General features: G+C 47.0%; 1 protein-coding gene across 1 annotated transcript in view; it reads left to right on the forward strand.

Annotated features, from left to right (window-relative positions):
- LOC144175431 (cell adhesion molecule Dscam1-like) overlaps window positions 1–17,198 on the forward strand; it is a 174,222-nt gene extending 157,024 nt beyond the window's left edge. The window contains exon 3 of the mRNA XM_077704508.1: window positions 17,164–17,198. Coding sequence (XP_077560634.1) covers window positions 17,164–17,198 — 35 coding nt within the window. The remainder of the gene's footprint in view (window positions 1–17,163) is intronic.
- Window positions 17,199–24,946: the final 7,748 nt, after the last annotated feature.

A 24,946-nucleotide genomic window follows, 5' to 3' on the forward strand; every position in this document is an offset into this window, starting at 1 on the left:
TATTTATTTATAATACAAGCGGTGACAACATGACTCTCAATCGCTCCATACAGAGTCCTTTCCACACCCTCGATTACACAACCACATGTTCCCAAACCAACATGACGAAACTTGCCCAGTCTGTAAAAAAATTAGGCACTCTGCAGCACATGATAGAGAATTGTACGTTTAGCCAGAAGCACACATCCCCCTCACTTGTACGTCGTCCCACCCCACCCCCCCCCCCCCCAACCTTTACGAGCAATGGAGGATTATGCTGTCCAACCCCGCCCCCGAGGATCAGCTACGGCTGGTCACCAGGGGCCAGGCGGCGAGAGCAGCATATGTACTCCAGGGAAGAGGAACCGCCTCCGTCCACTGTGGATTTCGCACTGAGGTCCACTGGAATAAAGTTTATTCCCTTTCTCTTCCTCCATCTCGGAAACGGAGAATTGACATCACAATCCCCAATATCACATCGACTTCAAATAGGTTTTCTCGTCTTCACCCTCAGCTCTTAATCTCAACCTTACTAAAAGTCATTCTCGTGGGATGAGGTTTGCGAAAAGCGACCTTTCGCACTTGCTCAGGGGATTGCCGTCTCTGAACTCACCCCAACCTTACCTTGCATGCTTTAAAAAAGCTGAGGACACGTACACGTTGAGGTGCACTTTGTAATAGGCTGCCCACTTCACCCTTGACGCACGTAGAAGGACATGGGCGCCTTTTATTTCGTCCGAAAAATAAATCTTCCACAGCAAACAGAAATCTGCAAAAATTCAGCGAATTGTCTACTAATCCGTAGCATTCTCATTGCGCTCATTTAGAGTGTCAGTTGTTTATAACCAAGCTTCTTTGGCTTTTCAAAATTCGGTTCAACCAATTATCTGCATTTACGCTATCACAACGATTACAGGTGTTACTTCCGCCAAATTTGCATTTTTGTGTAAATGAAGGGCGTTAAATAGTTCGCCTTTCATATTTTTTTTTTTCAAAATTATGTTACACCAATTATCTCCACTTGCGCTATCATAACGATTACAGCTGTAAAATCGGCGAAATCTGAATTGTTGTGGAAATGCGGGGCGTTACACGGTCCTGGTAGTGGGGGTACTCGGCAAAGGATGTTACGCATTAAGATTAAGCGAGGTGCTTAGGACTTCCCAAGTATGCGAAGAGAAATCACGGCAGATGCTTAAAACTTTCCAAGTATGTGAATGCGGAAGCTTAGTTGGACCTCCCGTTGTTCCGCTGTTGAACTTTCTGTTGAGCTCTATATACTGCGGCGCCCTTCCCAACTTGGCCAGAACCTTGGAAAGCACCATACGAGGCTTGTTCCCCTCGATTTCCATCGCCAGGAGACCGCAGTTTATCTGCTGCTGAACTTTGTGCTGAACTTCGGTGCCGCACCCATCACCGCTTGACGAGCCCCAGCCCCCTAGACTGCAACCTCGGAAGCTTGTTCCGTTCGCTAGCCATCGCAGTTTCCCAGCGCACGCTGCGTCGCCCACCCTCACAGCCCTCCTCCGACCTTCGTCCCGAACTGCTGCTTCGCTTGCCTGGCGTGCAATCCTTGGCTCACGCTCCCCGGCTCGCACTTCAACTTATTTACTATCTATTTTCTAAACCTCACAACGCGCGCGACTGAAACAAGCATACTTAAGACTTTTGCTTTAGAAACAAAACTTTCTCAAACTTATGCTCTCAATGTCATTGACACTTCAACGCGACATCATTACGAAATAAGCAATACGCACGGGGACAATTAGTCCTGTTTCCACCTGTTTTCACGCCGTAGACGTTTTACTGACTGCTTTCCAGAGTCCGTTCGAAGATATGGGGATGGAGGGGCATGCGTGGGTGCAGTCGGGGCAACGTAGGCAACGACACAAAACGGCCGCCGAAAATAGACCAGCGTTGTTGCCGACGCTAATTAACCAGAAAGTTTTCTAAGACACAAGACGAAATGAAAGGCGGGGAAGGGGGTTGGCGAGAAGAACATCCTCGCTAACGAAATAAAGAGAGATGGAAAACATCCCGAAGTGCAATGTTTCTACCCACGAAGGAAATGGAAGACGGAACAAAGGCGAGCCGTGCTACGAGACGGCGGCAAAGAACCAGAATCATTGCCATTCATTTCAGTCCTGCAGGCGAACCTAATCTGGAGCGGCCCTTCGGTCTTTGGTCTTGGCGCAGGCCCGTCTTTGTGCCTCGCTCCTCGCAATCTTCCTGTTCCTGCCTTTTATTTCTCCTTAGTTTCCCACAGGGGCGTGTTGGCTTGTCTCAACGTCACGCAGCGTCTAATTGAAACAGCCCCGCATGAAGGACCTCTTGGGACGGTGACCTCGCCGACGCTTATTGCCCCCGTAGACGACGCGGAACCGTAAATCCATTTTCCGGGGGCCCCACCTGCGCTCGGGGCGGGGAAATGACGCGTGCCGCGAGAAGCTTTCCGGAAGTACATCTATGGAGATGCTTATTTTCTTTTCGTTTCGTTTTGCTCTAGCTTCAACGTACGCGTAATGCATGTGGCCACGCAAGAAGGACTGATATCATTTTTTGTGTGTGGTTCTGATATTGTTCGAGAGCGTGTGAAACGAAGCGAGTGGAATTGGGGCGTCGCAAAAGTGTTGCGCTCAGTCAGAAAAGCACCGGCCTTAAAGGGGTTCCCTGTGGAATACGACATCGTTATGCTTAGGCTAGGGGAAGTCAGGAACCAACCTTTGTAATAATACAACTGAATTTATTTCGCGAATTCAGTCTCAAGCTACATTTATTTTCCTTTTCTGCACGTTAATTTGGACGTACGTGGCCCGAGAACACGTAAAATACGTTCCTTTAGCAACAGCTCGGATTTGAAGACACCTTGATGACATTTTGCACTAAAGTTAATCCACGCTTGCGTGGTATACTTACCCCTGCTAGTAAAGTTTTGTACTAAATTATACTAACGGAACATCTGTCGCTTCAGTCGCGTGCCGTCGTGGGCGCCGTCAAAGCAGCTGGAAGCATCGCACTCGTACTTGACCTGGCTTGCAAATGTCTTCTTGTGGCCTCTGAAGACAGAGGCAACAACATGGGTAACGTTTTCATCTCTGTTCAGGTCGTAAGAAGTTTCTGAAATTTTCTAACGAAGAAGTTTTTTCTAGTTATGCTTTTTGATGTTAAATAAATTTAACTCGTTCCTAAAAACAGTGATCATGGTTCAGGAAGCCAACTTTTGAGCTTGTTGGCGAGCCATGCCAAGTAAAGATGGAACGCTTTTCCGCAGTACATGACGACACGCAGGTTGTAGCGCGGCTCCGGTAAACACAAGAGTCAGGTTTCAAAAACTTTAAGGCGTTTAGTATGGGGTGTGCGAGTGTGCTTTAGACGGTTTATGCCCCAAAGCGAGCGACATTTCTCGTCCACAATATTTCTTCCCAAATTTAAAAGAATGGTCGGTTCTTCTTATAGCTTTTTCGATCTATACCGCGGTGAACGTCTGTATGCCGGTAGTTCACTTTGCATGATTCCCGTATGCACCAAAGCTAATTTCAGATAATTTCTTTGGCGCATTTTGTGGCTCATCAGCTGTACCGCAGTTTTTGTGCGCAGAGTGACACCTTAAAAGGCCCTGTATTGCTCTGATACCTACTGGGCGTTTATTGGTCTCCTTGCTGGACTATTCGGTGTACTATTTTATACAGTAGACCAGCCACTGTCGATGTCTCTCAGCCCATCTGTTTGAGACTCGGTCACGCCGAGGACTCTCCGCAAATTTGCCCGGGAGACCACGATAGAAAAATGAACTACCCAAGGGTTCACAATCTCTCGTAATTATGCAATGTACCCGCATCTTCAGTGTCCTCTTCCATTAGCCCTCCCACGGACTGATGCAACCCTTCTTTGCCGTCTCTGGCTTGGAGTCGCCTTCACGAACGCTTACTCCCATTTGATTGGAATGGCAGACAGTGAGCCGTGTAAAGTCTGTGACACACCGGAGACCATACGCCATCCTCTATGCCAATGTCCACGTTTTTCATCGGCAAGGAGGCAACTCTCCTCAACTTTTCGGAAGCTCGATTCTCGGCGGCCGTTCTCTGAGGGAAATCCTGGGCCACTGGACTTCACCGTCATCTAGGCACAAGGCGACAAAAGCACTCCTCTGCTTCCTAAAAACAACGAACTTGCACAGAAGACTGTAGCACAAAAGGCTACTCTCTATGAAGTCAATGAACTCTATCGTCTAGTGTCGTAACGCTGGCGACACCTCTTTACGCTCTGTCCTTACCTTCCCCTTCTTTTACTGTTTTCATCTTTTTTTTAACATGAAAGTGTTAAATGCCGGGGTCCACCAAGATCTATCTGACGTCACATCTGTCACGGAAACGATATCGCCAGAAAAACTTCGACTGACGCAGCGGCGCCGGGATTCCATGAACTGCATGAACTCCTCCATCGCTACGGGAGGTACGAAACGCTCTCCCGACTACGCTTTGAGCGGACGCGTGCATGGGGCGACAAACTTGCCTTATCTAGGAGAGGCGCCGAGGCGCCGAAAGTTGGCGCCTCGATGCCAGCGCCTACGTGTACGGGGGATGCGCATCGTAAGCTGCGGAGAAGCCGACTTGCTGATGTCGCGCTCGTGTCGTGACCTGACACGGTCCGCTGCAGTGTGTGTTCACCTAACGATTTGCCGAAAACTCATTTGGTTTCGTTCGCACGGACGGTTTGCGAGCGCCTGTGGTTTCAGTCAAATTTACGCAATGCTCCGACGCGTGCAATCCAGTGTCTAACGTTGATGCGTCTAACGGTGACATACCGACGGAATATAAATAGCGACGTGCAAGTTCATGCCGATGCACAATAAACATTCAACTGCTCCTGTGAAGGCACATTTCACTTTCGTGTTTTACGGGTTCCTATGGAAGAGGGAACAACCACATTTTTTCATTGTTCCCCTTCCCCACGTGTAGGATAGCAAACTAGGCCATAGGCTGGTAGACATTCCTGCCTTTCCTTTACATTTATTCCTTCCGTCCTTCCACAGAAGTTACAGCTATTTAAGTTTGGTCTCTAGTTTACAACTTCGCTAATCTTATACCCAAGTGTTTCGGCAAGCGAACTCTAATGTGCGGCTGTTCCCTCGTAACGCCAGGATCGGGCCTGCAGAGAGTTGTGTTCGTGAATTCATAGACGACAGGTAAATAGACTTTACCTGCATACTGGTTCTAGGCTTCATCAGACAGGTACTACCAAGTTACATTGAAATACGAACAATGGAACGCACCGCCTTCAGTATATGTGGCGCATCCTGGCGACAGATGGTGTATGCGGAGCAGGAATACGTTACAATTGTTCGTATCCAACCTAGGTATAAAAAGAGAACCTTTCGGCGTGCGGGAAAATTATGATTTGGCTCGACGCATCATTTGGCCCCGTTCGCACTTCCGTTGTCAAACTTCGTCGCTACGTTGTGTGAAAACGGCGCACGGGATAATTAGGCAGCGGTACCTGAGCCAAACACGGCGGTGAGCCAAATCAAGTCTCACGCGCCGAAAACGTCTCTTTTTACAGGATACGAACTCTCGGATCTTATTCTTGCTGCGCATACAAGACCCGTCACGCGGATGATCGCATGTATCTGAAAGCCACACGCTCCGTTGTTTATATTTCAATGTATCTTGACAGTACTCAGTCAACGCAGTACTAAAGCAAAGATACCAATCAGCTATACCTGTGTACATGTGCATCTACAAAACACCCGTGCCCTAAAAAGCGCCGTAATTGAAACTGGAAGTAGGAGCTTTCAAGATCTTGAAAGCTCCTACTCCCAGTTTCATTCCCATTTCGTGTTTTAGAGCATTTCCATACTTTCGCAGTGATACCCAGTCCCTCTACGACCCTTGATGGCAATATCACCATTGTTTAACTCTCCCCACTTCCCTCACCATCCCTCATTCTCTAATGAGCACTGTTCTTGCATCAACGCCGTGGCGGTACAGCGGCCAGTAGAGTTGATGTTAGCTTTGTTTTGTATCCTACCGCGTATTCGCTGCCAGCGGCTCTATTTGTTACGTTAAATAAAATGGTTCATCCCTCCTCCTCCTCCTCCTCCCCCCCCTCCGTTTTACCCTCATGACTGTGAAATCATTCCCTCGTGTACTGCTCTCTAATACGTATTACTAGCCGTACGTAGTTTTTAGCCTGACTTATTTGCGTGCAACTCGGTTCGTCAGTAATAGCAAAACAGTAACAGCGTGGGTCGAGCTTTCCCTATAAAGTCGGTGAGGGCACGAAGGCGAAAATGAACCGCACCACTGAGCTGCCATTTGAACTCTAGGTGGAAGCGTAGCGATGGCAAACCCCTGAGCTGTCGTCTATTCTGCAGGATAAAGTGATAGCGTGAGCGCAGCGATAGCTAACCACTAAAGCCGCCGTTTTAGAGCGCATCTTTTAGACGCCCGCTCCTGTAGTTTCGCGTTGCCGTCGGCCTCGGTGTAACCGAGCGAACGAAGAGGACGCCTAAGATAGGCGAGACAGAGCGAGAAGGAAAGCAGGAAAGTATGGCGAAAGTGTGAGGGAGAAGGCGGTATATTGAGGCCACGTGAAAAATGCTCGGCGGCGGCGACGCGCTGCGAGATGACGTCAGAATGGTGCACCCCGTTGTAAGTTCGCTGATGACGAGATTACTTCCTGAGACGCAGCAAATATGCGCCGTCACCCAGAAGACTGCAGTTCGCGGTTAGTTTAAATTTCTCATTAGGAAGAATCGTAATCATGAGTCAAATTTTACCCTTGAAGGATACGATAGCGTTAGCGAAACGATAGCGGAAACATTATCGAAGAGATAGCGACTGTGGAGGAAGCGATAGCGTATTAGTGAACAGAAATAAACCCGGATCACGTCACCAATTTTGTTACTGTGTCTTGCGCACTCCTGTTCTTCATGACCTATACACGGCCCTAAAAATCGGGCTCTTTTCTTCCACCACGTTTACTACTCGCCCACAAACTGTAGGTGTAAGGTAGATTAGCGTCCCTGCCGAAGTGATGCTTCGCTTTGAACCCCAACGTTGATAAACGACTTTGTGATCACTTCCCAACTGTGCACGTACACAGCGCAACAGCCATAGACGGACACACGACCACAGGAAGTTGTAAAGTTAGCTGTACGAAAGACATGTCATGCCTAAACGTGGTTGAATGGACAAATCGCGACGATTGTTGCTTGAAGAAGATAAGTGATATGTGCTCTCCTTTTGTGATGCATTGATTTGATTGATTGATTGTGGGGTTTAACGCGCCGACGCAACGCAGGCGATGAGGCGCGCCGTAGTGGAGGGCTCCGGATTAATTTAGACCACCTGGGGATCTTTAACGTGCGCCGAAATCTCGTACACACGGGCGTTTTTGCTTTTCGCCTCCATCAGAAAAGCGGCCGCCGCGGCCGGGAATCGAACCCGCGACCTCGTGCTCAGCAGCGCAACGCCTTAGCCACTGAGCCACCGCGGCGGGTTCCTTTCGTGATGCAAGTGCTACGTTAACCTTTGTTCTTTATTTTATCTGGTTGCAGGGAAATTGGCGTAATATCGCCAATTTAACCATTACAACAAGAATAGCTGGCTTTCCCTGCATCCATGGAAACAAAAAAAATCTTCTGTGCGAGGTTACAAAAAAGGGCGTTCAGCAGTATGCCCGTCACCAAAGCTTGCTTGAAATCGGCTCATTGAAAAGTCTGCTCATCGTGTCTACTTCCTGAGCACCCAAGAAAACTAGTCCAGCTTTTCGAAGTTATTCCAGGGCGTCAAGTGTCAAGGGTTGTTGGCGCAACAAAAGATTAGTGATCGCTTGACCACCCCGAAGTTCCCTTTCAGCTGTCATCTTTCTCTAATACTGGAAAGGTCAAGTGTCAAGGTTTGCCTCTACACTTATGTGCTTTGCAAAGGACGTTTTGTTTCTTTTTTTTATTATGTTTTCTCTTCCTTGCTTAATTCCCGCTGGAAACGTAATCCGCTGTGTTGTTCGACGCGGCCTGTCCTTTGAAAGAAAACTGAGAACTTATCCGACGGCGAAGGGCTAAGTAATAAAAATAATAAGTAATAACGAACACAAGCCAAAGAGGCATTACTGTGTAATGCGTGACCAATGCGTCGTTCAGAAGCACTTTATTTTTCGCTAGGATTAAAGGCTCTCGACGTGACGTAGAGTTCCCGAACAAAAAAAGGGGGGTTGGGGGGGGGCGGCGAGAGCTCAGACTGATGTTGCTCTGGAGAAACGAAATGAAAATATATTTCGCAGGACAGAGGTCATTCGCTGCGGTCGAAGCGCGAATTGTTATTTTGTTGTGCCGCTTTATTTCGGAAAGGCACGACAAAAAATTGTTAGCGTTTTTTTTAAGTCTTTCATTCCGGGGAAAGTGGCGATGGTACATTTGACAAAATGTACACGTGCTCAAAAATGAATTTTATTATTATGTCTCACAACTTGTAATAGTTTGGTCGAACTAACTTGAAATGAAAACATAAAACGGGCTATTATGAGCAATATGAAAGGGAACACAGGAACGTGTGGCAAACAGCTTCGAAACAGACTCGGAGCGATACGCGGATGGCGCTGTGAAAAACCAAATGGGGAAAGGAGGGCGCTCTTCCACTAACTGTTGGCACACCCACTGCGCTTGCATTTCTACAAAGCGGCAGCCTACCTCATTTCGCTCGTACAGCCGATAAGACGCACGGCGGGAATGGGGACAGCTGTTAGAACAGCGTCCCCATTTCCACTTTGTTTCCGACGGCGGCCGCTGAGTATCACTCATAGCTGGGTCTGAGGGTGTTTTCTACGCGTTCCTGTGTTCCCTTTCATATTGCTCATAATAGTACATTTAGCGATACCAGCTTCTCTGTACAAGCAGAAGTTGTTATCTTAAAATGAGCATGGTTTCTGGTGGGGCGAAATTGGAAATCTTGCAGTTGACAACACGTACACGCGTGCTAAAAATGGTTTTTATTATCATATTTTAAAGCTTCCAAGCAGTCTGTTGCAACACAAACTATCTCAATAAGTAACTAGTCTTGGAAGAAAAACATAAAACGTACGCTTTACGATATCAGCTGCTCTACACGAGCACCAGTAGTTACTTTTAAAGCGGGCATGGTTCCTACGACGTTTTTTTTTTTAATAAATTTATTAGGTTCAGACAGGCGTAGTTTTGATTCTAACTAGGCAGGGAAGAAGCCTAACCGAATAGGAACAATACGTCGCTACTTTAGCAGCTGTACGTAGTTAACTAAGCTTTAGTAAACACGCCTACTTACCAACGAATTGTTTTGTTAAAGCATTCTAATACGTTGTTTAAAATGAAAATGCTTTTCCTTGTCAATACATGAAAAAAAACACAAAAATTTAGGCCAGCTCTGCTATTAAGATGCGAACACTCAGGAAACAGTGGATCTGGTGGTCTTCACTCACCCTGCGCAGGCAATTTTCAATGTTATCTTTTTAGGGGCGAAGCTCCTTAGGGCGTGGGTCTGTCCATCCTCGACGTATGTATGTAGCCACGTCTAGTTTAGTTCTTGGATTGTTTACTAGATGGCGTGGCTACCTCTAGTTTAGTTCTTGGATTGTTTACTAGATGGCGGTACTTGTATATGATGAAAAGATGCGCTTGGATTGTTTACTAGATGGCGTGGCTACCTCTAGTTTAGTTCTTGGATTGTTTACTAGATGGCGGGGAGCGTTGTAATAAAATCCGTTCGCTGTTGGAGCGCGCTCGGAGTCGCCCGATGGATAAGGCTGCAGATGTGCGAGCCCGCGAGGCAGAAGCGCTCCGTGAAGCTGCGCGACGCCGCCGCCAAGATCCTGCCGTACGAGAGCGGGAGGCCGAAGCGTGTCGTCTGGCTGCGCGACGACGCCGCCAAGATCCCAGCGTTCGAGAACGAGAGGCCCAAGCGTCACGGCAACGGCGCCAGGACCCTGCCGTACGCGAAGCGGCACGGCTGCGGCGCGAAGAGGATCTCCAAAACGTCAGAGAACGGGAAGCGGCGAGAAAGCGCGCGTATCGGCAGGCAGACCCCGAGGCAGTGAGAGCTCGTGAGGCGTCTGCAAAACGCATCAGGCGAGCTCAGCCCCAAGGTGCCCACGCGCGGTTTAAGCGAGACTTTCTAGACGTTACGTTCGGACACAGATGTAGTGGGCGAACTTTCACTGAAGAGTCACGGTTTTACCGATAATTTCTCCTCAGGAGCTTCGCCCACTCATCATCATTCACCCCGTGGATATGCTGTGAATTTTTTTCCATGCTCTGTACCATTACCCATCGGCCTTCACTCGCAAATTTATCGTTCCGGCACCATATACTTCGGCACACGTAGATCATGCTTACAAAGTTAATCCTATTTTTGCCCGCACAAAAAAATATCAGAATTCTCCTCTTGTATTGGCCGTAAACGAATGGAATTTTTTACCTGCAAACCTAGCCACACTAACAGACGCTTCTTCTTTTCAAACAGCACTTCTCTCCTTTTTAACGACTGAAAGCAATATCTAACTTTAATTTTATTGTGTCTGTTATGTTGTAAACATATTGGTTCTTGCCTGTACGACATCATATCGCTTGTTATTGTCTGTTTCATCGTTTTGTTTAGCGTTGTACTGTGCGATTTCTGAGTGCAATTCTTGTATTATCACTGTTTTTCTTGCTATTCTGTTCACTCGATGTATTAGTGTGTTATACCTCAATCCCCCCCTATGTAATACCCACCCGGGCCCTTAGGGTACTTAAATAAAATAAATAAATAAATAAAAAATTCTCCGCATTTCCCCGAGGGGAAGAATGTGAAAGTGCGAATGCAGGAGTTGAATTTGCGCGGTTCGGTAATGTTCGCGAAAGAGAGGTCACACACACACACACAACTACAAAGAAAGAAAGATGCATTTATTCACAGACACCTATTTGTGTTGTCGTTGTACTTGATTGCTAGAGCGGATCTCAGCTTTGAAATTTCGTGTCAGTACTCCTTTAAGCAGGTGCATTAGCCCTTCTCACGCCCGATTCTTGGCCAATCCCCCACGTGGGTATGTGCCATGTCAGCGGCCAGGCAGCGCGCGCCCATCTCCCCCCCTTGCCAAGGAAGACGAGGAGATTCCTGGCCAATCCCCCACGTGGGTATGTGCCATGTCAGCGGCCAGGCTGCGCGCGCCCATCTCCACGTGCGCGGACATCGCCGGTGGACGCAGGTTCAGGGTCGCTTAAGAAGTGCATTGCACTTAATAAAATTATTAAATTTACCGTGGCTTTTCTTAGATGTGCCCCTTTCTTAAGAAAAAGATGGTTGAAAAGCGAAGCTTTCTTTCTCCATGCAAGCTGAGGTAAATCAAAGTCCTCAATCCACCCTCATTAAGTCCGATATCCAAACTGCCAAAGACCGAAGCCAAATTTCCCTTTAACCCAGCCAACTTCCAAAGCCAACGCCCGCGCTACGAACCCAAAGGAAGGGCTGAGCGCCCCCAATGCGATGATAGCGCAATCGGATAGACGCCCGTTGCATAACGCGGGGAACCCAAGTTCGATTCCTAACACGGGAAGCGACCACTTTTTCTCACTTTCTCCCACCACTTTTCCTCCCACTTCTCGACATAGCATTTTGCCCCTCTCTACTTTGCTGAGCACAGTTTCTTGTTAACGTTCGGCACGTTCAGAGCCCATGCTTAAACAGCTCGGTTGTTAATAAAAAGCAAAGTTTCAGTTATTTCATATATAGTGGTAATATTATACTACTGCGTAAGCGTGATATGCTGCCGCATATCAACCTTGCTTGGCCGTGAGTAGCAAATTGTCGCATGCTTGACGAATCACAGGCCACCGCCACTTTCAGTACAGCTTTTAAGGCTTGTCTATTTCGATTTCGATATTATCTACTAAAAACGAACGGGTGTTTATGGATAGCTTACTTTAGCGCACTTGAAGCAATGCTCTGGCACATTCGTACAGTTGAAGGTTCTAAACCCAGGTATAGTATTTAGGTCCACGCATTTTATTATGCGATTGTCTGTGTTAATTATAATAGCGTTAGCTCTGCTACGCCATCTTCCTCATGTGCATTAATCACGTCGGAATGACCTTGAGGCTCCGGAGCGCAAGTGTGGCAGGTGTGACGTCACGCCACGTGATCCGCTGCGGAGAGGCGTCGCAGCTGCGCTCGGTCGGAGCCTCGCCGCTGCGGTACCACGTGAATAGGCGAGGGTTAAACACCTGCTTTGCCGGCGCTTGGTAGCTCATACCTATTATGGATTGCGCGAGGGCTGGGCCATCTTTGCATGCGCTTTAGAGCAAGCGACAGGCTGAATTCGATCATTTGGTAACTTAACTTATATAAAACACTATGCGCGTAGTTTCTGCAAAAACAAGACAAACAGACCTTGCGCTTGTGATAACTAGGTTGGGGGTGGAGACACTTGACCCATGTGACCCACTTTTTCGCAGGACGTAAGCGAACATTAGCAAACGATACTGGTTTTCAATGTTGGTAAAAGATTGTAAATTGTTAAGGCAACTAAACACGTATTTAAAAGGCAATTGAGAAACACTTTAAGTGCTTTTTGTCTGACTACACCTAACTAAAAGCCGGTTACCTGATTGCGAAAGTGAGTGAGTGAATTTTGGTTAGTTGCACTTGCTTTCCTGTTCCTTTCCCCCAAACCAGAAACAATTGCTGTTACTGAACACGTGGACCTAGTCTTGGAGAGTGCCAGCAACTGCTCCGTCCTAAAAGCACAGAACTATCTGCCTCCAGTCATCCCTAGGGATATAGGTTTGTGCCCTCCAAAAACTGATTGATTGATTGATTGATTGATTGATTGATTGATTGATTGATTGATTGATTGATTGATTGATTGATTGATTGATTGATTGTAGGGTTTAACGCACCGACGCAACGCAGGCGATGAGGCGCGCCGTAGTGGAGGGCTCCGGATTAATTTTGACTACCTGGGGATCTTTAACGTGCGCCGAAATCTCGTACACACGGGTGTTTTTGCTTTTCGCCTCCATCAGAAAAGCGGCCGCCGCGGCCGGGAATCGAACCCCCGACCTCGTGCTCAGCAGCGCAACGCCTTAGCCACTGAGCCACCGCGGCGGGTCCCTCCAAAAACTGGATGGCCAGGTGCGAGATATCCCGCTTAGTGTCCAGTGCTCCTTTGGGAAAAGAGTCTTTCAAAGAGGCATACGGAGCGGCTCTCCTTCGAAGTTGTTTAAGCAAGGCTGACCGCTCCTTCGAGTGTTCCGGACAGTGCATGAAACGATGTCTGGTGTCACCTGGTACACCACACGTTGACCACATGAGTGTAGAGTTAAAGGAGTACTGACACCAATTTTCGGCGTTAATATTATTGCACAGTTCGCTCCCTTTACTCAACAGAATACCCTGGGTGAAATATGAGCGGCCTGCGACGCGAAGAACATACTTCAATTGGACCTTATTTATCGCGCCGACGGAGCAGCGCGCGTAGCGGCACTCAGCAAATGGACATCAGCGTGACATCATCTCGTGATAGCCAAAAGAAGTGACGCGGCAGCGCTCGTCAAAAACTCGTGACGTCACTTCACGCGCGCGGCCCCGCGAGCGGCGAGCTCGTTCAGCTCCGGCGGCGGCGCGGTCGAAACAACGCCCCACCGGCCTCCGCAGTATTTTGACGTCCGCACAAAGCGGTGAGGTCATGCCCGGATTCTGTCATATGCTCCTTTCGGGATGAAAGCGCGGGAATTTGAAACAAATGATTTTCAGGCCGTTCAATGCAATTAATTATCGCGCGCTGAAGTATTTAAGTGCTGTTTTGGGTTCGCCAGACCATTAAGCTTCGATGAAAGCAATAAAAGTGGAACATAAAATTTTCGTGTCAGTACTCTTTTAAGCTTCAGCTTGTAAAGCCACGTCGGAGTCCTAGCTGAATTTGTTCGGGTATCGCACAGCAATGACGCTTCTGCCCTTTTCATTCTCTGTTAACGCATTACTGGAAACGGGGGCGCCAAAGGGACCCAAAATGTCCCGTGATGGTCTGCATTAAAATACGTACACCTGGCACCACTTTCAAGAAACAAGAATATGAAAGGGCTTCTGGGACCAACTTGTCCCGGGTTTCATTTTCTAGAACTCCTAAATATGAAGGAAGCCACTGAGAGCGAACGGTAAGGCCGTTTGCTTGAGCTGCCGGACGTGACGTAAAGAGAGTTGACATGTTCTCTGTGCGGAAAATTCATGATATAAACGTTGCAGGTATGGCTTGTAGTTTGTCGGAATGGCCGAATGCCGCACTCAGAGTGGTTTATTCTTTTTCAGGTCGCCCCAATCGCAACACACTCCGCCGTTATGGATAACAAGCTGAGCGAAATTTATTTGCATGCAGCATTTTGCGCCAAACTAAACATTCTCTTTTAGCGTGCTTTGATGCAGCGATGGCCCTCTCACAAAATGCGATTTCTCTGCAACGAACATAGTTTTCTCCCTAAATATAAGTTTTATTCCACTTTCCCAAGCATTTATTTTTTTTTCGGAAGCAGTACTCGTTTACGTCTTCTGCGATCTCGATCCTATTAAGCTCATTCTTTTGCTCATTTGTTCGTTCGTTACCCGCCGCGGTGGCTCAGTGGCTAAGGCGTTGCGCTGCTGAGCACAAGGTCGTGGGTTCGATTCCCGGCCGCGGCGGCCGCTTTTCTGATGGAGGCGAAAAGCAAAAACGCCCGTGTGTACGAGGTTTCGGCGCACGGTAAAGATCCCCAGGTGGTCAAAATTAATCCGGAGCCCTCCACTACGGCGCGCCTCATCGCCTGCGTTGCGTCGGCGCGTTAAACCCTACAATCAATCAATGTTCGTTCGTTGGTTTGTTCATTCATGCGCTTGTGTGTTTGTTTGTTTGTTTGTTTGCTTGTCTCCTCATTTATAGGTAACCTTTCGTTTGCTCAACCCTTTACTCTTCACTTTATGTCCAACTAGCCTGCATCCAATGTTGACACACATAATTTTTTTTATTTAGCCGCGGCGGGTATTTTTCTGGTGGATGCAAAAACGTAAACGCCTGTGTGTCAACATTTTGACACACGTTAATGATTCCGATGAAGCCGAAATTAATACGGAGCCCTCCACTACGGCACGCCACATAGACCAGGTGTAGCTCCGGCACGTAAAACCCAACAATTTACCTTGATTTTTATTCTTCAATACTACCTTCTTTTTTTTTTCAGTAACAAGCCTCTGCGGCTGATTAGCCAAGAACTTGTTGTACGGATTCCTTACTTTTCCTCGGCATGGGGAGAGGGGGTGCATGGCATGTAAAAAAGCCCCCGGCACGATAGCATTACTGCAGACTTAGCCTTTATGGCGTTCGACAAAGCTGATACCTTTTTTTTTCTGCGGAAATCTCCATGTTCGGACAATTGAAAACGCAGCCTTATTCCTCACGTGATGTTCTGCGCTGCTACGTGGCCCAATGTACTTACCCGCATGCAGTGTTTTGAACGTGAGTGTTCACGCTGATGTGGCCATGGTGGTGTGCTTGCGCCACCTATTTTATTTTGACGGCCAGCACGAAGGAAAATATCGCATGGATCGATATCGTAGGACGCGAAAGAAAATAGACGGGTAAAGCTTGTAGCCTGCAGCTAAAGACCACGCGCGTATTTTCAAATTTGATGGTCCCCAGCGAGCGAGGGCCCTCTGGTGATCTTCGAATCACCAGTAGAAGGGCAGAAGAGGAACCTGCTTGCAACAGGCACCCGCCCTATGCCGCGGCACAGGGTTCTTACAAATCCTGCCCTCGAAAGACAGTTCAGAGCGACGTGTACGGAATGGGGGTATTTGTGGTTAGCCATGGAGGTTACTGCCTAATCCAGTCCGACAAAGGTCCGACTGGAGTAGGCATCCGTGCTTCTTACGCGTTGACCACCCTCTTGAGCATCGCTATTCCGTCCACCTGAAGTGCATTTCTAAGACAAAGTTGACGTCTGATCTTTTTTTTTTTTTTTTTTCAAGAATTAACAGGTTTTCGTATACAGCTGTCACCGCTCGAAGGCTCGCCCCATCACTACACGATGAATCCGACGGCAGTACTGCTTGCTCACATGGTTTCTGCGTTAATTCAAACGGTTGCTTGCGCTACAGAAGAGGCCCGTTCAACATAGTTACCCGCAAAAAACAAATGTGGATGTGCATGCCGACACGTTTAGAGCTGTACATAGCTGCCGTGTCAGTGTTATGGAGGCCACGTGATCAGTGCTGCCAACGAACGAAGTTTTTTTTTTTTTTCGTAACAAATGCCAGTACCGAGGTCGTACTTTAGGCCTACCTAGATCATAAAACAGAGGGCTGTTTTTCCCCCGGCAAACAGTGCCAAATTACAGCTAAAATTCCAGTCACAATTAAACTTTCTGCCCTCCCTTTCTGCAGCCCGCCCTCGAAATAATCTATACGTACGCACTAGAAACGTCTTTTTCAACAAAAGAACTTCCCTTCGCTTTCAAACGAAACTAATGATAGGCCCGTGTCATTCTTTGTTTAGCCTGTTTTGATCGCTGAAAAACCAACTCTGAATCTTAAGCAGATATTGATCGAAGTCAGGGCACACTCCGAAGATACCGCCATTCTATCTATTTCATGGGAACAAAGCCTATATGCCTTTGCTCTTTTTTTCTCAACAGCCATAGCGCGATTCAGTCCACAAACCTAATTAGGGAATCGGAATGCTGCAAAGCACACACACACACACATACACACACACACATACATCCGTGGCGGCATATTGCATACGGTGATACCGGCACTGTACACCATTTTCTGTTCAACCACCTCGTATTTTGGCGAGAGCAAAGAAGAGGAAACTGGGACACAAAAACTGGGGGCTCATTTTTCAAAGTGATAAGCAAACCAATAATGTAAAAGGGCCGGTCGAACGACAGGCGTACAGCGTGAGCAAAGATGGCCGGCTGTGAAGCCGAAAACGACAAATGAAGCCGCTTCTTGCGTGCCCGCGTGTACAAATTTCGAGAACACAACAGATATACAAATAAAACACGTTGACATGATGATAGCGCGATACAAAAAAAAAAGTTCTGTTTACACGCAGGAACAGGCAGCTTTGATTGGAATCCTGTTCGGCTCTCAGGTGCCGGGAGTGTTGTGATCTGTTCCTTCCTTCCCTTGTGCTTTCCAGGGAAGTTTGGGTGCCTCTACCAGGCGCGCCTTTGATGTTTCACTCCGTGTTCCGCTGCTGGTCTAGACGAAGCTGCGTTAATGCTTGGACATAAAATTAAACACAAAAATAAACGCACGACAGGGGACACGGAAATGCCTGCAGCAAAATCTGTGCGCCGAGACGGAGCCGCTGTCGGATGGAAAAGACCACGAGAGGGAAAGAGGTGGAGGGGAAGAGACAGCGAGAAAAACGGAATAAAAAAAGAGGCGTAAACGAGAGCTGTGGAAGCAGCGACTCCGTTTTCTTTCGATCTATCGGTTGGTTTGTTCCCAGACAAATTAACCGCGTGGCGGGGTTTATTTCATTCTTTCCTGGCCCTTCCCGCCTCTGAATTTTTTTTTTCTTTTTTGCTTCGCTGAAAAATGGCTTCGTGTTGCAGGCGAGCCTCACGGGTCTACATCGTGGTTAGCGTGCGGTGTGGGATTCCGCGGAGAAGAAGCGGATCCGGAGTGTCGCGCACCGATCATTAATCACGCCGGTCGCTTTCCCCATTCCGACTTCCTGTCTTTCGCTCTTTCCACTTTTCTCTCTCTCTTTTTTATGGCAAGTAGCGCATTGTCATACTTCACGCGCCTCGATAAGGCATTTGAAGCATACGAAGGCTGGCTGGAAGCCCAAGCTACGCTAAACAAGGTGTTATTTTCTTATTTTTCCCCCTAAAACTTATGGCGTTGCTCTTTAGTTGTCTCCCGCTGTAACATGAACTGTGCGTGATGCGCAGGCGCAGACTTCCACATCGATATTCGCCCCTTCCTTGTTTCTTGCTTATTTACGAACGAAAAAATTCAGGCACACAGTTAGGACACCTTGCATGTGTTATGTGCAAAAGCATGTCCGGGTGCATATCTGGATGCCGCAGTTCACGGGAATTGGTGAATCCGCTGTCAACTTCTGGCGGCCGCTGTAATCGTCACTGGACAATTCCTTTGAGTAAGTATACTAGAACACTGTTTTCCTATATATAGCCCTAATGTTAGGCAGCCTTAACTTTGGGCCTAGCAACAGTCCAACTAACTTCATACTAGAACGTCATACTTCTGGTGCCGGTTGGCCACGTTTCGGTTTCAGTTTATTATTCCAGTCGAAATGTTACAGGGAATAATGAACTCTAAGGGGGTCGTAGTTGTGGGCTGGGGAGGGACCTCCTACAAATAACTGCATACAAAAAGTGGAATCAATGCGGCTAACAGCAGTAACAATCCTAGAAAAACACAAAGCAAATGTTCACACACAAAAAAGTCACAATCCTAGAAAAACACAAAGCAAATGTTCACACACAAAAAAGTCAAATATTGTAATTAACAGTAACATTATTACATGTTAGACATCAAAGCGTAACGTCGTAGGGCTGTCCAATACCCAGTTTATACGTAACAGCGCCGCATACTTGTATACGTTCGCAGTCACATGATACGTCGCCGCCAATGGGGGAGTCACGACGGAGAATACTCTCGTTCGCAGAAAATGCATACGTGCGATCGTGGCCACACGACGCGTCGTAGATAATAGGGACATTAGGCCGTCGCAAGCCCGCGTTTTCAGCCAGTGGAATTTTGGTGCCACCGATTTTTGGTACCATATTGCAATCACCCCGCAGACACATTTGCAGACCGGGACATACGGGGTTTTCGCGCTAAGAATAGACGCTCCAGTGGACCGAATGGTACTAAGCGGTGTCCGGTGCACACGCTATTGCCAAAAAAGTGGCACGGCTTTGTAGCGCCTTGCAACCTGTATATTTAGGACCCAGGTTTGGAAAGCTTGCCACATCCCTGTTGCAGTTAAGAACAAATGTTCTGAACTTTAGCGACATTCGCGTGTACAAACCATGATTCGGTGAATGCAGAAGCGATTTAAAGTTAAACTGCTTAAGTAAACTAATCTGTGTGTGTGTGTTTACTTCTTATAGTTTCGCTATAAATTGTCCTTTATTATTAACACGTCTCTAATAATTGACGTGGCGAAGCAAGATGAAAGGGTGACATTTGCCGGCACGATTATATAAAAATCACGTTTCTTCAAAAACGCGCTTTGATTACGCAGTGTAGATCGATCTTATACACAGGTATATTTCGGTCAAACAATCAACAAAGAAGCTCAGAAGGTGCAGCGGGGACAGACGAGTGACTTAGCCACTACTATACAACGACACTACGCAAGTATGTGTCTTGTATGTCAGCGCAAGTTGTATATTTTCAGCAAGTGTGTTACCGCCTAGGTTATTAATTGCGGGCACTAACTGTGGGCAATAAATAAAGACTGACCAGCGAAAACATCCGCCTTAAAAAATAGTTTTTATTTTAGTCAAAATTCTTCTAGCCTACTTTCACTGGAACGAGGGGATAACGTCTGAGACGCAGGGATCGCTTTTCGTTATTTTGTTTGAATACGACAAGCTTTTCGGCGTTGTATTTAAGCCCGGTATTGTTACGGTGATTCTGCAGGAGTGAATGGAATTTAGGCTGTGTCAAAACATCTAAGCAGAAATTAAAACAGTCACTTTAACTAGCAACCACTATTTTTTACACAGTGTCTAGAGTGTCGTCCAACGGTAGTCCAGCTCAGCGCTATAGCCTTAGCTAGAGTGCCGTCCCACAATATTTGAATCTTTAATACTGTGCTGATTCAGGCCAGAACGTATGCCGTTGTGGTGCAGAGGATCCATCTCAGTTTTCTGCTCCCAAGGACGGCGTTTCGAGGCCGGCTTTCACCTCCTTTATTGTATTTTTACATCTAAGTTTAGGTTAGTTTTTGGTGAGTTTTACATCTGAGCGTAGGTTAGTTTTCGGTGTTTTGAATGATCTTTTTTCTGTTCGTTAGTGTATGTTAGGTTAGTTTACGTTAAGTTACGTTAATAATGGGCGTAGTTGCGTGCCAGACGCGGCATTTTTTCATTGAAACGCCGGTGGACGTCGCTTTAGGGAAGTGCTTATAGTACCACCGCACTGCACTGTAGACACAGCTTATTTTTATAGTTAATAAATGTTTGATAATCCTCTACTCAATATTTGTAATTGAAAAATATTGTTTGTTATATCAATATCACTAATCATCGATATATTACCAATACCTTGTTATTTCCTCTCATTTGAAGACGCATGGGCGCAATACGTTTTGTTTAAATTACGCGTGAAGAATGTATGTATATATATATATAGAAAGGCATTTATTCCAGCTTTCCAGCTTTTTTGTAGAGTTTGTAGTGAGCGGGGACCATTTAAATGCGACTGCATTTCTGTGTATCAGACCCCATCCGGGCGATATCTTACGCAATCACCGGGCATTTACATCGACATGGTAAAAAGCGCAGCAAGACGGGGACACAAGAAGAGACCGTGACAGCTGTGGCCATGACGTCTTGCTTCGCCTTTAACCATGTCGATGTCATATCACCAACTAGCCCAAATTTCTGCGTTGAACGGGTATTTGTTGGGGACAGAACAGCAAAACGCAAACGTAGAAGAAAAGCACTAAGTACGAGCACTGTCCCCTTGAAAAGGAAACGCGCACGTCCCGTCCTTTGTTTTTCTTTCTTCTTCCGCATGCGTTTAAAGTTCCCTGGTTTGCCACCGAATGTTTGCTTGTGCTTTCAGTGAGTTCCCAGTTCCTGGCGTGAGGTGGCATTACCAGCTGTCACACGATCCGTATCACCCCCTGCACAGCTCAGCAGGTGTATTTTAACCGCGTGCGTCCGCTGTAAGTCTTAACCGTTTACCCACCATCCATTTTCCCAGCAGAAAACAGAACACCTTAAGCCTTCCCATCAGATAAGCATGCGTCAATACCCATCCGCACTTTCAGCGAAACTTATCGCGTCACTTCTTTTCCCTCCTACTTTCTTCCCCAGCCCAATGCTGTCAGCCTTCAAGCTGACTTTGTCTGCATACAATCTTTTTTCCTATTTCGTCCGCGACTTCGGAAACAAGGCATCGTCATAAAGGGGGAGTGGGAATAAAGGACGTATAGGGGGAATGGGTTCGGGCAGGCGACGGCCAGGACGCTTCTATCACTCAGCGCCGCCAGGCAGAAGATATTCCTTTATCGTCGGGCCGCAGTAAACACTTCTGGAGCCAGGGGAATTGGTAAGAAGCCCGCTTGGCAGGCACACGCCAAGGCCTCGCCGAACAAGCAGTGTTGCCCTGCCCGAGGTCCCCAAAGGGCCGTATTGCGCGGTCGCACATAGAACGACCTCAGACGCGTACGGACCGGCCGAGGCCATCGCGGACATTTAACGTGTTCTGTGCACCAAAGCAGAATCGCCGATAAGATAACAACAGCAAATGGAAACAGAAAGGGGGAAAAGTCTGGCGGTGAAGTCTTGTACTAGTACAGAGTACGCCAGTCTCTCCTTCGTCGTTCTTTTTTGGCGCCCTTAGGTTGCGATGATCTCGGCATCGTTCATGCGTCGGCTCACCGAACTCTGGTTGGCCCGTACGGGGCTACTGCTGTGGGTGATGCGTCGTCGGGAGCTGTTGCCATCGCTTCTGTAGCAAGGCTCTCATTGTATTCGGTTCACTCCCTTCCTCTAGGGCTCCTTCTCCTTCACTTTCTTTCTTCACAAACATAAGTAATTTAAAGAAACGTGCTACTCGTTTATAGCTGTTTCAAGTGGTCCCTTCTGTGAATGTACGGTTGCTAGCGAAAGGAATTGTATTCTTGGCATCCAGAGTGGAAACATATACGTGTGTTAAAATACCAATTAGCATGGGAAAAATTCAATTGACCAGTGAATGAATGAATGAATGAATGAATGAATGAATGAATGAATGAAAGTGGACCAAGCTGGAACCATGTTTAACATTATGCTGCTTTACGCGGTCTCGAATGTTTTCTGTTTCTTTCGCTAAATTGATTTACAGTAAAATACAGGAACACGAGATGGAATGTGAGAACAAACTAGAGTAGTTTGAAGAAGGAATAATAAAGAACGCTATTTTGTTCAAGGAATCTAGACAGGAATATAAATTGTCTTGACAGGACGCGTGTTTTTTCTGTTTCCAACCATCTAATTTTTTTTACATTTCTATGCTCTCCACAATTTATTTTATGTGAAAGCTAATGGGAACCATAAAATAAAAATGCAAATTTGGTTCGTTCGAGCGATTGTTATGTCAGGATAACAATCGCGCAAATTCAAACGAAGATTTTAAATTATTAAGCTGCACAACGCGGAAAACAGATGCAGGAGCGGTGTCTCACCAGTGACTTCCTTGCACAGCTTCAGTGGCCCCGCCATCAGATACCACCAACCATACAGTTTCATACTAATATACACTAGAGGGAAATCTGGCGCCACTGTCTAGGGGAGCCGCGCTTCAGCGAGTGTTCCGTCATGTACCGGGCAGGCACGTTCAACTTGTCCTTGGCATGGCTCATGAACAGGCTGAAAAGTTGCCTTTGGCTAACAATATTACTGTAGAAGTTTCATTAAATTTGTTTTGTTATTATAAAACTGAACCTTCTAAAGGAATTATTTGTCAGTGATTATGCAGAAGCTTCATGCACGATGAACAAGAAAAAAATGTTACCGTTTTTTGTTGATTTTTGCTTCGAGACAAAACAGAAGCCATATGGCTAGAAAAGCCAATTAGGCGAGGAACGTCGCTAGCGGCAATGGCGCCGCCCACGGCGGCCTGCGACTGCAGCGACAGATTTCCCTCTAGTAGATATTAGTATGAAACTCTATGCCACCAACAGGAACTGAACTGAAGAGCATGATCGTGCTACCACTGATAACACTGTTCTTAGCGTCTCACGAATTACGTTCCTGTTGACGTAATTTTAAAATTATTAAATATCTCTGAAGTTTTTATGCTACAATAGAGTCTTTGTAGGCTGGACTCATAGACTTACCAAATTTGTTTTTCTTCCAGCCAAAATAAAAATGCAAGTTGCCTTACTGGTTCTTTTAATATTTGTTCTGGTTCGCTGAAGGGTAGTTTGATGATATCTACGTAATCGCAAACCAGGGTTCAAAGCTGGAATTTCGCTTTTCCTCTACTAGAAGAGGAAACAACATGGATGGCGACAAAAATATAAAACGGTTCTTCTAAGCAGTGTGGAAGAAACAAACTTATTAAGAGGTCTTAACTTTCACTAACATGTTTCTCAACGAGGTAAAAGAAACTAAAGACAATTGTTTTTTTTTCACGTGTAAGACGTTATTTCCCGCGCTTTGCACCTGTGCTAGCGTGAGCTTGTATCGCAAACTATACTAACCTTCCCTTTATCATGACCTTCAGTTGTTTACTTTTATTCTGTACAAATGACCGTAATGCGTATCTTTCTCGCCGGCGGCTATCAATGCTCAATCAATAAAACAAAACAGCCCCGGCGTGTTTAGAACCATCACGCGATAGTAACGACTTCAGGCTGGACAAAATGCAAAAAAATCAAGAGCCTCCCCTGTCGTAAAACTGGATTCGCTTCACGTTGCGTCAAAGGTGACGTCCGTAATTGCAACGTGACAGGAATAAAAAATCGGCCGCAAACTCGCGAAGCCGACGTGTCGACAGATCTTGGAAGGAGGCCACGTGGGCGAGTGAGGCCGTCTCGGTAAGAAGATCACTGCTGTTTTTTACCCGAGCGCTCCATACAAACAATGAGATCAGCAAGCACGTGGGAGCAAATAGTATTACCTCAACAAGCGCTGCAAGCAAAATAGCTTCCCAACGTCAAAGCAGCACGTGCTCTGAAACCACCCCGTAGCGCATCTTTCTCCACTTTCTTGTGCTAAATAATGCACAATCATTCAAATTTTATAAGTACGTTCAGATTTTATGAGTACATTAGCACTACATCAAAATTACGCCCATCTTCCCGCGAGGGAACCCTGATGTGATGCGACGCATCAGGGGGAGCGTTTGGACTGACGCTGGTATTGGATTGCGTCAGTCCACTCGCTGAAGGGACTGTCGCTTCCATCACGTCTTCATCGGAAGAATCAAGCCAAGCACGAAGTCATCAATCGAAGTCGCGCGGTGAGCGAGCGCTGACTGAACCGCCGCAGCGCGCTACCCGCTTTATATCGCAGCGCCTGAAGGAGAGGAGACAGCGGAGGAGAGTCGCGCATGCGCGCACTTCCGCGCCGAGCAAACGGGAGTGGAGCGAAGCGCGCGCACGCAACTCTTGTTATGATAATGAGACGGAGTGAGAGTGTTACGCACAGCTGTCGGAGAGACGAACATGTGCAGTGAGCGTGCGGACAACGCCGACGCCGACGGCGGAGGGACATACCACAGAGCAAGAGATGCGTCGCATCTAATAAAACTGCGCATGACTTCGACAGTGTGAATTCTACAGCGCAGTCCCAGTCTGCTGATGCAGACGCACAACTGGTCGTGACAGCTAAAGTATTCGTATTTTGCGAGGTAGGGGTGTTTTGAAATTTAAGCTTTCTTCGTTGTATCGATGGGGTCCTGTCAAAAAACTAATGCATATCCCCATAGACGGGTTGGTCGACCGAAAACCTCTGAACACACCTCCAGACACACGGCGCGTGCGTGAAACCGGTCGTCCATTGCGTCAAAACGGTTACTTGAAAATCGCGTAAAAGGAGCGGTTCTAGATAAAACAATGCAGGCATCGATCATAAAGAAAGAGTACAATAGTACACCTTTACCACGTAAACACGTATCGGTATACGTATAGCTCGTTTGCAGATGCGTTTACTTAGTGCGCTAAAACTCGTTGCACGTGTTCGTTCTTCGTTTGCGATTGGGTCTTTGAAGATTTGGCGATC

The sequence above is a fragment of the Haemaphysalis longicornis genome, unplaced genomic scaffold (genome assembly GCF_048455015.1).
Source record: "Haemaphysalis longicornis isolate Haplotype H1 unplaced genomic scaffold, Haemaphysalis longicornis Haplotype H1 scaffold_3, whole genome shotgun sequence".
NCBI classification, from domain to species: Eukaryota; Metazoa; Arthropoda; class Arachnida; order Ixodida; family Ixodidae; genus Haemaphysalis; species Haemaphysalis longicornis.